The 13,848-nt window shown below is 38.9% G+C and overlaps 1 protein-coding gene across 1 annotated transcript in view; it reads left to right on the forward strand.

The window, feature by feature from the left end:
* The window catches only part of cfap46 (cilia and flagella associated protein 46), a 196,688-nt gene that overhangs the window by 173,113 nt on the left and 9,727 nt on the right, over positions 1-13,848 (forward strand). The window contains exons 55-56 of the mRNA XM_073027519.1: positions 1,913-1,994; positions 4,720-4,856. Of these exons, the coding sequence (XP_072883620.1) occupies positions 1,913-1,994; positions 4,720-4,856 (219 nt within the window). The remainder of the gene's footprint in view (positions 1-1,912; positions 1,995-4,719; positions 4,857-13,848) is intronic.

Consider the following 13,848-nt stretch of genomic DNA (forward strand, 5'->3'; position numbering starts at 1 on the left):
AGTATTAGGACAAGAGAAGGCGGACAATCTTGCTAAAGGCTGTAGTAGCATGATAATTGGGAAAATCAAAGAATCATGAAAATTGCTTGGCCTGTATGAGACAGTATGAAGCAAACTGGCTGGCCATTATTAATTTGCATGACAGAAAGACCGCAAGAAAAGTAGTTAGAAAAAAATCTCCTTTATAATTTTTACCAAAATCCCTGAAATGTTTCTTCCCCGTTATTTTCTTGATATGCCTGTATTATCTTTGAAAACATGTGAAACACCCTGGTTTCCTTGGCTGCATATGTTTAGGGAAGGCACTCTCAAGTCCCACCAAATTCGTGACATTGAGACAGCTCGTCCCACCCCAAACCCCAGTTTGTGTGGATGCTGTGTAATTCACTACCCTGTTACAAAATTAGTGCCATTAGTGCCAAAATTAGTACAATTAAAGGAATTATATTTATGAATCTTAACTTGAGGATTTGTAAAGAATAACAAAACAAAAAGGGCCCATTCCAATTAAACAGTCAAATGTGCACAAGTTGGAGCTCATCTTGAACTTCTCTGTCATTCATGCAATGGGCCGTCGGTCAGCGTGAATGCCCACACCTCCTTCCGAACATCACTCGCAATCCATCTCGAACAAATAGGTCTCCCACCGGATTGTATGCTATAACTGGTTCTTCCCAGTGTCTTCTCTTTTCATCTTCTGTTGAGCAAAAGCCCAAGACCTACCTTATTGTCCCTCACCAAGAAAACCTCCCACTAATTGGGTGGCACACATTCCACATCATCCCTTATCTTCAACAATAACCCAAAAAGGCTGAAAGCAGAACAGAGCTGCTAAATTAAATACCTACAGCATAACATTGCAGATGTGAACTGGAGCATTACACATGTATGTTTTTGTATGTTGCCTAATCATTCACTACTGTTTTCAACTGAGTATGGTGCCGCTACAATTCATTGCTAAGGCCCTTCTGTTATTGGACTATAATATCCATGCTTATTTCACTTTTATTGTTGAATCTGAAGATTGTTTGGTGCTGTCATTTCATTAATATACAATCTGGTTCTTTTCTACATGCTATATTGAGCCAAGTTCGATCTTGTAGATTTTAGCCATATGATTATATATCGCACTGGTTACCTTGCTACAGGTTTGGTGATTTTAATGGATTGCAGTATTTCAATATTGTTCAGTTTTTTCTGGTGTTAATCCTTCTTGTAGATTTTTTTTCTACAGCAGTATATGCCTTACTTTCTATACTTGGAAATTTATTTAGCCGTTGTTCCACAGTTGTTTCTATGGACTGATACTTGTACAAGTAATTACACAGAACAAAGTCAAATATGGCCATTTAATATTCATTGTGTGAAGTGCCTGTGCTCCTTGCCAATATGCAGAGGTCATACATAAGTTAGATCTATGTTCCCAGTTTCTCATTGCCAAAAAATAAAAAGGTTGTTTTCCTCTTCAAAAAAACTTGCATCATTTAAGTCAATGGTACCACATTTCTGACACCAAATGTCATATTACTATGCATTTACATTTCTGTTAAGGTACTGTTGATAGATGCTGACATGGAAATTTGTGATTATTCTAAGATACAAAACCTGGCCTGCATTTTCCATTTAACCTTCACTTATGTGATTAAAAATTACAGGGAGAAAAATTTGCTAGTATTTAAATATTTGTGTGCTTTATACTGTCAGGAAAGATTAATATCTTTTCCATTTTTGGGTTCTCTTTTGGGTGGGAAATTGTAAAATTTTGTAATAATCCAATATCTATATCACAGAGACATCTGTAAAGTAAAGAGGGATAAAACTAAGAGCATGGATATAATCATTTAACATTATTTGTTTAAACATCTGTTTTATTGTATTTCATTTCTTTTATACTTTTGCTCTTATTTGCTAGAATGTCAGTTGGTGATTCTTCTTGATCTGGTCCAGACCAGTCAAAGCTACGGACGACAGTCAATACTAGACAGAGCAAAAAGGTAATATTTAAAATGTTAAATCAGGCAGAAGCCACTGTACATCATAAAAGTCTACCATTTACACAAGAAAGTGAAATGTGGGCAACGGGATATTCATTCTCTGAAGGCGAATGTAAAAGATATCCAAAGAATTCCTTGGCTTTTTTCAAGTGTGCCACTTCAAGCTGAATTTGCCTTTTTTGGCTGCAGTATCTATGTGCACTTTCCTGTACCACATAAGAGGTTGAAGTAAGGGTTCAAAGATGAGCTTGTTTTGTACATCAAAACATGCAATGAAATGTATCACTTGCATCAATAACCAACACATTCTGAGGATGTGCTGGGGGCAGAAGGCAAGTCTTGATAAGTTTCTGGTGCCAACGTACTGCAAGTGCCGACATGTTTCCGACACCAACAAAGCATGATCTGAATTTAGTAACTCTAACCTGTACATCTTTGGAATGTGGAAGGAATTTGGAGCACCTGGAGGAAACCCACATAGCCATGGGGAGAGCGTACAAGCTGTTTACAGACATTGGTGGGAACTGAACACTGTCGTTGTAAAGCATTAGGTTAAATGTTATGCTCTCTGTGATTCAATGGTGACTCTATCTCAGTTAGCATAACTTGAAGCACAACTCCTCTAATTTGTTTTTTCCATAACAATCTCTGATAGGAGGCAAGGCTGTATGTGGAGTCTTCAATCAAATATGTCAAGGTTTTCCAACAGTTTTTAACTGTCTCCAAAATCCAAAAACTTACGTATAAACATTGATTTATATTAAAAATAATTAAATTGCAAATAAGCATTTAAAACAAAATAAATGCATTAAACACTTAGAAATAACTGAACTGATCAGAAAGCAGTAAATAATAAAGGAAGTCTGGTTGATATATAATCACAGAATGGATTCCCCAAAATATTTCTGCGGTTTTTCAGCACATTTATTTTGGAGTTGGATTCTGAATCAAGTAATACATGGTTTACCATGGATCAACATTAAGATTGGGACTCGTAGCTGATGGTTCCCTTTACAATCATCACCCACAACTAGAGCTTATGCTTGACTCACTATTAGGTTTGCTTTATGAAAAGTCAAAGTTTATATAAATTCCCAGAATTTTAGTAATTGCACACAGGATGTTTTAATCTCAGTTCTTTTTTGCACTTAATAGTTTGTATTGCAACAACACTAAACATCATGAGGGTTGTGTTCATTCCATAAGAAATTTAATATTTATGGTGAAAGCAATGCATTTCATGACCATATACATTTTGTTAATTAGCTCTAATAAATATCTTTGAATGGAAACACTGAAAATATCTCCATTTAAGTTTTTTTTACTGCAGAGCAACCAAGCTATCTTAGCAATAAAAGATTGAGGTAGAATGTTTAAATGTTATTCCAGGCTCAATTAATCTCAATATGTTCACTCAACTAATTCAAATTCAAATTTAATTATCACTCAACCATACATGAATATAGCTGAACAAAATGGCATTCCTCTGGGGCCAAGGTGAAAGACATACACAACACATTCAGAATAGTGAACATAAAGACATATATATAGCCGAAGTCCCTGAGCAACATTTCCCATATATTGACGGTACAGTTTCCAGCAGTGTGCAGATGCTTGCAATCTAGCCTATCATTCCAGCAATCGAACACTGGAGGACAGCACCAATGGGAGAGGCCAGCACCCAAGCAAGCACAGATGCCATGCTACACCTACTCTGGTGTCTCCTCCCCGACCTCAGCAGTAGGCAAGCCTGTGGCTTGAGGCTTAGTTTTTGCTACAACCAAAGTCATGCAGCTCCCCTGCCATTTGTCACGCCACCAAACAAGGGAGAAAGGCCTGCAGCATCTTATATTATCGATGTCCAACAGGGTCTTGTGATTGCAAGAGAAATGTCCGAGACAATCACCCATGCTTACGTTGCATGCCACCTTCGTGAACCAACTCTGATGACATCAATGCCTTCCTCTGGCAGGCAGCAGCATGGTCTGCACCCAGTCCAGCACCTCTGCCAACGGGCATCTCACTGGTAGGGTAGACCTGCAGTACCCAAAGTTCTTGGAGTGCAGCATTGTCTTGCTATCATAAAAAGGCACTTCACAAAAGGAAAAACACCTTTGGTTGTCCCCCAAGACGTTGCTGCATCCGAACATGCCATCATCTTACCAGAAGTACTGATCTCAACCCACATCCCAGCTGCTTGTAGATACCAGGTGTACAATGCAGATTCCCACAACTCTTCGGAGATTACCTGTAGAACAAGACATGGTATTAAAGATTTTTTTAAAAGATTAGCTTTATTTGTTACAGGTCATGGAAACATACAGTGAAATGCTTTATTTGCATTAATGGCCAACACAATCCAAGGTGTGCTGGGGGCAGTTCACACATTTTGTGGCCAATATAGCACGTCCACAACTTACTAAACCTAACCCATGTGTTTTTTGAATGTGAGAGGAAAACAAAGCACCTGGAGGATTCCCACACGGTCACACTGTCCACCGACAGCAGTGGGAATTGAACCCAGTTTCCTGGCACTGTAATAGCGTTGCGCTAACTGATGGGCTACCATGCCTTAAGCTTCAAAAATATTCTTAATATATAATTACTGACTTGTGCTTTGCTTCACTCTAAGCAGTGTATCTTTTAATCTGAAAGAGTGTATTTTCATTGCTAATTCATTGTGCAACTGTTTTATAATTTAGTTTTTGTTCATCTTTTTTGGCAGTGCATTACATTTGTCAGCAGAGGGGCAAATGGATACAGCAATACTCCTAAGCCTGACTGGTGTTCGTTCTGTTATGCTTAATCAGTGGCATAGTACACTTCAGGACAATGCAGTGAAGTTTAAGAAACTGTCAAAAAGTAAGTATGTTTTAAACCAGATTTTTGCCTATTGTCTTAACCTTTCTATAGCTCTTCACAAAATCTTATGTCTTCTTCACAGATTACTTTCCTACCTAACCTTATACCATCAGCAAATTTAACAATCCCATGTTCAGTGCTTTCATCTACATTATTTCATAAATCATAAAAAGTTGATGCCTTTGCAGTGATCCTTATGGCCAGTTATTGCCAACCAAAAAAAAAACCTACTCTCTTTTTCGATTATACGGGCAATTTTCTATGCTACACACTGCATAGTACTACACCCTGAGTTTTCACTTTCATCAGTAACCTTTAATACAGTACCACATCAGATATCTTTTGGAAGTCTAGATATAGGAAATCCAGTTGTTCCTCTTTATCCAGATGCCAAGTTAAAGAATTGGGACTAAATAGATAATTTTTCAAATACCCAGCACAATTAAATTTTGCAGCTCATATCTGTATGTTAAATTTTTCACAGTTTGATATTTTTGAGTTATGTGAAGAGGAGCAGAATGAGTTGGCAGAATTTTCATGCTGCGGCTGAATGCTATACCTGGGAAAAATAAACTGTAATATCATTCACCCGCTATAAGAGTTTGCTAGTTATTTCTTGTATAAGATGATGAGAGGCATTGATCATGTGGATCAGGGGTGTCAAACTCATTTTAGGTCACGGGCCGGATTAAGCAAAATGCAGCTTCATGCGGGCCGGATCAGTCGGACGCGTGCGAACGCAGCTTTCGTTGCCTCCGTTTTTTCAGCCTGCTCTCATGTGTCTCAGTCTCTGCTATAACTACAAAATGTTTCACTTTACAAATACCGTTTCTTATGAAGAAGACTGCCGAATAAACACTAAAAACCCTGAAAACCTGGTACCTGAATAAACTCAGCATTAGGCATATCATACGCCATAGGCGCTTCGATTACTGGGGCCAGCTTTAATAGTAATTAGATATTATCTCGCGGGCCAAAGATAATTCCACCGCGGGCCGGATTTGGCCCGCAGGCCTTGAGTTTGACATATATGATGTGGATAGTCAGAGGCTTTTTCCCAGGGCCAGGATGGCTAGCACAAGAGGGCACAGTTTTAGAGTGCTTGGAAGTAGATACAGAGGAGCTGTCAGGGGTAAGTTTTTTTACGCAGAGAGTGTTGAGTGCATGGAATAGGCTGCCGGCAACGGTGGTGGAGGCAGATACAATAGCGTCTTTTAAGAGTGTCCTGGATAGGTACACAGAGCTTAGAAAAATAGAGGGCTATGGGTAACCCGAGGTAATTTCTAAGGTAAGGACATGTTCGGCACAGCTTTGTGGGCCGAAGGACCTGTATTGTGCTGTAGGTTTTCTATGTTTATTGTCATGATGTTAATCATATCTAAAAGATTTGATCTTTATTCTGACACATCCTGTAGAGTAAACAGAAACAAAGAATTTTGATCACAAACATGAGAAAATCTACAGATGCTGGAAATTCAAAGCAACACATACAAAATACTGGAGGAACTCAGCAAGTTAGACAGCATCTATGGAAAAGAGTAAACAGTCAATGTTTTGGTCTTGATGAAGGTTCTTGGCCCAAACCATCAACTGTTTTATCTTTTACATCGATGCTACCTGACCTGTTGAGTTCCTCCAGCACTTGGTGTGTATTGCAAAGAATTTTTATGTTGCTTCATTGAGGAAGAACTTGTTGTATTAATTGTCCAGAAGGAGTGATTGCTTTTGTATGTGATGTAGATTAGTTTTTTCTATAACCAGTTCCTAAGTCACAAGTGAAAGTTGAAGAAAAGCTGTCATGTTGGTGAATATAATTTCCAAGGTGGCGGCGCGACGCAGCTTGAAGTGGCCACTCCGGAGCTGATTATCTGTTATTTCTGAAGTGGGGTGCCGTGCGCAATCATAATCAATTGAAAACGGACGTGGGAGCACGGAGGAACATCGGGAAATCTTCAGGAAGACCTTCTTTGTTGCTGCTGCTGCTGTGAGGTCTGGGACTCTGCTGGGAAGAACAGGCCCTCAGTCCTTGGGGTCGCGTTGCCGATGGCCGTTGGCGGGGCTGTCTTAATACGCTCGGCCAAAGATGTTGCTCAGAGAAGCTGTGCCGGAGGGGATGGTCGTCGGCTCGGAGGTTCGACAGACTCGGAGTCCGCTGTGGTCAGGTCGCTTTCATTGTGTGCTGCGTCTGCGAGGCTGAGTCAGGCGACACCGTGCAAGTCCACAGCAGGGATATTCCCTTCTGCCGCCGTCGTGGGATGGCAAGTCTGTTGGGACCCTGGGGACTTGTGGAAACTGTGTGGTGATTTCTTTTGAACTTATAGTCCTTTAACATCTTTGGACTATTTTTACGGTGCCCATGGTCTGTTTTATATCAATTATGCTATTGTTTGCACTGTTGTAACTATATGTTGTAACTATGTGGTTTTGTGCAGGTCTTGTAGCATTAGTTTTTGGTCTTGTTTGTCTGGTGAATTTGGAGCTCCTTTCTGGGGAACGCACTAAGACGGTAGCACGATATTAATACGCAGCAGCCTCTCCGGACTCTGGATTGGGGATTGCCAAATGTTATGTGGATTTTCTGGTGTAGTCTGTTTTGTCATGTGCTTTTGTGATATCATTCTGGAGGAACGTTGTCTCATTTTTTAACTGCATTGCATTTGTGGTTTCTAAATGACAATAATCTGAATCTGAATAAGGATCATTATTGGAAACTGATCACCAAAGCAATATTTTGAGCAAAGAAAAATCAATTAAGGAACACTTAGAAACATGGATTCTGTTTTTGTTTGCCTCTTCCATAGGAGTAGTTATTCAGCCTATTAAGCCAGTTCTATCATTCAGCTAGATCATAGATCATATGTTATTCAAACGTTCAAAAATACTCAACAATGATACTTAGGAAAGGCCTGTGTAACACACTCCTGATAATTAATTCCCTTTTTCCTTGTTTGATCTATTGGGGCTTGGGAAAGGAACTAAAGACTTTATTGTTGAGCCTTTCTTTAGTGGTTTCCACCTGTTCTTTGGAAGACGATGAGGAGGACGCAAAGGGCTAATAGTTGATTTGCATCTGTCATCCATGGAGCTTTATCGGAGCAAAGTGTGGGGGGCTGTTCTCATAATCTCTGTTACTGACTGGCATACTAATTAATACAACACAAAAGCTATTTGGCCCGTTGGGTTCATACCATATCCCAACATAGTAAACCATCAGTCCTGTTTTCTCCTTTCCTTATTTCCTTGCAACCAATTCTCCCTCACATAGCTCTTGTCTTCCTTTGATTCTTCACTTCTTGCACTTGTGGGTATTTATAACAATTAACTAACCTACCAGCACATCTTTGAGATGTGGTTGAAAACCAAAGTTACCAGCCTTGAAGTGAGAATACAAAATCCATAGGGTTAACACTTGAGGTCAGAATCAGACGCAACTCCCTGGAGCTCTGGGCAACAGCACTAACTGCTGCACCACTGCACCACCACAATTTACTTGGAATCTTAGATTTTGGCGCCTTTGCTGATAGAAGGCTTACAGAAGTCCTGTGCCATTCCAGAAGTCTTATTGCTTCTGATATTTTTGATCTGAGGTTTTTCGAAAGTCAAGAATGAGGCTTAAAACTTGTTGCTTATGGTCATTTGTTTAATTGCTAAGAGAAGAAAGGGATTAGGAAAGGAGAACAGCAAAAGCAGAACCTAGTAGTGAGGGAAGGCGAAGTGGAAAGGGACTGATCCAACGTGATCTAGCCACCTTCTACCAATTTGTTAGCAGCAATAAATTCCATTCAAATTTTATTGCTTGAATCGACCAATGAGATAGGCACCATTCAAGTAATGTTGATATGCAAAATACAGCCAGAAAAATATTGAGGAACTTTAACCATTAGGAAACACACTGAATAATTGCATATACATAGGAAACTATATAAAAATACAAACAAGCATAAAATGTTAATCTGCAAGGAAAATAACAATTATACAGCCCAGCATTCCATCTGATTCTAAATCACACACTTAGAATCATTACATTTGAAAATTCAGAGGCAGATAAACTTGTGATATCTGTTAAATATAAAATGATCAAAAATTCACCTATGTTATGAAATATGAAAGAGTATTTATAAGATTATGTCATTGCTAGATAGATTGTTCTTGCAAGTAGGCACACTTATGTGAGTTTGAACTGTTCCATTAATGATTGCCCTTATACAAGAAAAAATGTTAATTATGATAAGACATATCAGGAAAAATATTAGAACTTGTAATATTGAGTAACCCTAGCTTCCTAGACTTAAATTAATCCAATCTAAGAAATCCCATCAATTAGATTGATGAATTCATTCTGTTTCTTTAAGAATACAATCAGCCAAATCTGTTTTGTCTTCAGACTCATCAGTTATTCAAGTACAGCACTCCTTGCCTATAACTGCACGTTCCCCCCTTCACTGCTAAGAGAAGATCTAATGCCATTTGATTTTGAAGAACCATCTTACACATGTTGTTACTTTTTTCAAGGCACCTGCATTGTCTTGCTTGTTCTTTCAAAGGCTGTAACAGCATTTTTAATCTCTATTATACTTCTTGCAACACCATAAATTTGATGTAAAAATTTGGAATAAATCTGATGCAAAATGAGCTCCTTTTGAAATGTCCTGTTCACTTCTAGACTTGGGATGTAAAATAAAGTTTGTGAATGTTTGATAGCAGGAACGATATATAGCCCAAATAACAAGATCCTAGCCAATTACATGAAAGAGAGATATAAGGCCCATTTCCACGTATAAGATACTTATTGTTCCAGGAACATAGACCTTTTCTTATTAATTGAGAGGAACCTTGTTGTACTGTAATAATTTTCTGACGGACATCGTAAATGAAAATTCCAGAGTCATCACCACGTTTAGGGCAATGTAAAGTATAATTGCCCGAGTGGAATGGTACCTTCTGAACTCCAAAAAGGTAGATTTTATAGTGAATGCATAAAAAGATTTAATAGTTTTATCACGATCATTAGAAGCAGATACAGAGATATCCCAGGACAAAACATGAGTAGGGTCAGATTTATGATTCCCTAGATCATGCTGGTTATATTTGTATAAATGATCTAGTTCAAGATGGTATGTGGGGGCATAATTATCGTCTATTTATGTCTCCCCCGAGATAATGAATCATGGGCATAGTGTCAATATTGCTATTGCTGGGATTGTGATAATGAACTTTGCTTAAGGAAGAGGGCACATGTTTGTTGTAGATCTGCAGGAATGCCTAGCACTAGTGAATATTTTGAAATGTGCAGTATAGGTATGCCCAGTAGCTAGAGGCATTAAAAATATCATGTAATAGTTGCAAGTATGTAGTATGAGTTATCTCAATTGGCACATTGTGAGTGGAGAAAATTGGCAGAAATATAACAACAACAAATAATATTAGGATAAATTTCATAATATTCAGTAGCTGTCACCTCTGTTTGAAGTCTTTTGGCTGGTTAGTGATTTGCTCACTGTAGCCCAGCAGTGTTGCACACTAACGCTAGTGCTTGTCTCCTCATCAGGTACTGCTTTAGCTCACTTGCAGTAGATAATGTGTATCCAATTACTTTTAACTTTCAGCACCAAGTTAGTAACTAACAGCACTTAATAAAGACCTTCCTATTGAGCACCCAATGGTTCCTTATGTAACATGCTGTAAGGTTTCACTGCTAATGTAATGGCCTCGCTGTAATGTTCCGCTGCTAAGGTAATGGTTTCTCTGTAGCAGCAATGTTTGGGTTATGGCATGTTAGCCAATGAGCGGGATGTTGTTCTTTCTTGTGTGTCTGGGAGAGGGATTTTGTGGTCTTTTGCCGGGGAAAGGTGAGGAGAGAAGACGCGAATGGCGAGAGTGGGTAGACCGCCGGACAGGGTGGGCTTGGAGCAAGGGACTGAAGGTCAGCGATGATCAGAGGAGGGATGGTGGACAAACGGCCTTATCAGTGAGCTCCAATGTTTGCGTATTAGACTATTTCATGAGAATGGGCCCTTTTGTTTTTTACTAGCCATATAGTCAAATTAAGAGTTATAAAGCTTAATCATTTAATCACATGTTGTGTACTGTTTGTTAATTCATAGTACTGATTTGTAACAGGGAACGCATCGCGCAACATCCACCCAAATGATATTTTTCAAGTTTCGTTGGGCCGGGAGGCTATCATCCGCTAGCTGAACAGAGAATTACACTTATGTGGTTTCTTAATTAAGACCCACTTACCAAGGATTAGGATGTGTCCTCCTTTTGTTGGAGCACTCCAAGCACAGAAACCTGTTGAGAAGCAGATTGTTGAACTTGGGTTAATATCAAAGTTTCATAGTACATTTATTATCAAAGTATGTATACAGTACACAACCCTGAGAATTTTACACAATGTTGACTAAACTGAGATAATATGTATATCAGCCTCTCTGTGATCAAGAGCTCCTAGCAGCGACATAGGACACCTTGTTATTACTTTGAATGAACTTAATTTAGTTTTCTTGTTTGGGGTTGCTCTGATGCTACATAAGACTGTGGAAAGATTCATGATACTTGATGACTCCATTCATTCATTTGACTTGTCCCATGACTCTGGGTGATGCAGACAATGAAAATACCATTTAATGTTCATCAATCAACTTAATTCCTAACAAATACTCCCAGTGATATGTGCTCCGTGGTCAGTCCATGTGACATGGCAATCCCCATCTTGGAATATAGTCCTTAATCAGAATTTTTGCTATGTCTGTAGCGGTGGCTTTCCTTATTGAAATAACTTCCACCCATCATGAAACCTTATCCAGTATTACCAGTATGTCTGAGTATGCTTGACACTTTGTCAAAGTTATGTACTCCACGTGTAAATGTAAAAATGGGCCAGGTGGAGCAGAAGCACTCAATTGCGGTAGCTTTTCACTGCTCCAGGATTTGTTATCTGGATGTCATGCATCTTTTATACATTTGTCAAGCTTCATCCTAAACTTTGGATTCCACTCTGCTGATCACCTTTTCCACTCCAATATGTCCTAAGGAGTGTATCTGCTATGCCAGATAAGCAATCAACTTAGTTGAAGCTGCTAGTCTATGACTAGTGTTGTATCCCCATGCTCCATCACTGCGATTTCCCATCAAGAACTACTTTTCCTGGTTAGAGTGTTGAGCTTGCAGCTCTCAAATTTCCTGTATGTCCACCTGTGACACAGAATTCAACTTCATTTCTATAATTTCAGTTGCCATGTTCAAGGTACTTTTTAAAGTTTTATGATCCTTTTCAATTATTTAATTTTATTTCTTTTGCCCTTTCCCATGCTATCTTTTTTGCATTTTTCATCTCCAAATGCATTTCCATGGCTTTCCATTGCAGTTATTTTGGAGTGGCTTTTACATTTTAATACAGCAGCTTCTGACGACAGTTATACGATATTCATGAGTTTTGTACTGATTGGCCATTTTTGATTGGAGTATCTACAGCCATAAGAAATCTCTTTTGTCTCCATAAGTTTCCAAAATCATGAACAACTCCAAAAGCATATCAAAAGTCAGTGTAGATATTAGCTGATCTTCCTTTTACCTCCTTACAGGCTTTAATCAGAGCTTTCAGTTCTGCTTGTTTCGCAGAGGTATTGGAGCCATGCTTCCTGATATCAGCTCCTCAATTTCAGAAACAATGGCCCATCCAGCCATTCAAATTTCTCCTTCAATTGTAGAGGAGTCATTGGTGTTCAGAATCCACTCTGGGCTCAATAGAGGGATTTCTTTGTAATAATCTGTATCTTCATGGCATGTTATTATTCTTGCACAGTCATAGTAATCTTAGTCTAAAAATAATTCAGTACATTCACTTCCAATTAGTAAGTTCACATATGTCTAGTTTTTGCTCTATCAAGGCAAGCAAGGGCTTCAGTCATTTTTTTTGAATGTCACGATAGTCCACTATATCTAAGGTTGCTTGGTGAAACAACAAGCAAATTAGTATTATCAAATTAGGATCTTCCAAGCTTTGTGAGGCAGGGCAATGAACTTACTGCTGAGCTCATTTATGTTGTCCACCTTGTTTCCTATACCTACAGCTTCTAGTCCAATGTCCTTTCTTAAGAAAAAAGTGACTTTCTGTTTTAGAGATTGGCCTCAGAGGTTGTAGTGTGCTTGGTGAATTCCAGTCCCACTTTTTCTATTGGTTAATGGGTGCTAGCTGTTGACTCACCTGCAGCAGCTGTGACTGCTGACCCATGGTCTGTGGCTGTTGATCAACAGGTAACTGACCCACCTGTAGTGATCTTAATTGGATTTCAATATCCCATTTCACTTGTTTGGCGGCTTGCACTAGATCACTATATAGAACACCGACTTCACTCCAACTCAGTTTTGTCAGCTTCATCATTTTGGTGATACCTGGTTTCAAGCCTTCCATAAAAGTTTACTTCAAGGGACCATATGTACAGTCCTCCATGCTAACTTTTATTCCCTGAACTCCTGATAACAAACCCCTTGTCCTGTAATGTTCCTCATGTTCAGAAATATCCTCAGAAATCTTTCACTTGCAATCAATCGTTCTCCTCCAATCAGTCTGTATTGGGTCTATTCTTTCAGCCACCTCTTAGTTGCATTCCAACTATCTTGTATTTGTTTATTATCTCCCATATTGTCATCAATTCTATGAGTCAGCTGTCAGATTTGCTGAGAAGATAACATAGTAGTTAAAATTTGTATGCCATCATATTGTGCAGTTTGTTTATGTTCTTAATGTGTTAAAACTCATCCCATGTCTTCAAACTCTTTTTTTTAAGGATGTGAAACCTCTTTGGAGCACTCTTCAATGGTGGTTGATGGAAAACCATCTGTCTCCTTTCATAGGTTCCATCTTCAGTCCTATGTGTCTTCACTTCTTTGATCTTTATAGGAGCCAGCCGTGACATAGCTGCCAGTCCTATTGTTTCATCATTGCCATCTTCGCTAGAGGTTGCTGTAGAGTCCATGTCATGTCCAT

The sequence above is a fragment of the Hemitrygon akajei genome, chromosome 23, assembly GCF_048418815.1.
Source record: "Hemitrygon akajei chromosome 23, sHemAka1.3, whole genome shotgun sequence".
Classification (NCBI taxonomy): domain Eukaryota; kingdom Metazoa; phylum Chordata; class Chondrichthyes; order Myliobatiformes; family Dasyatidae; genus Hemitrygon; species Hemitrygon akajei.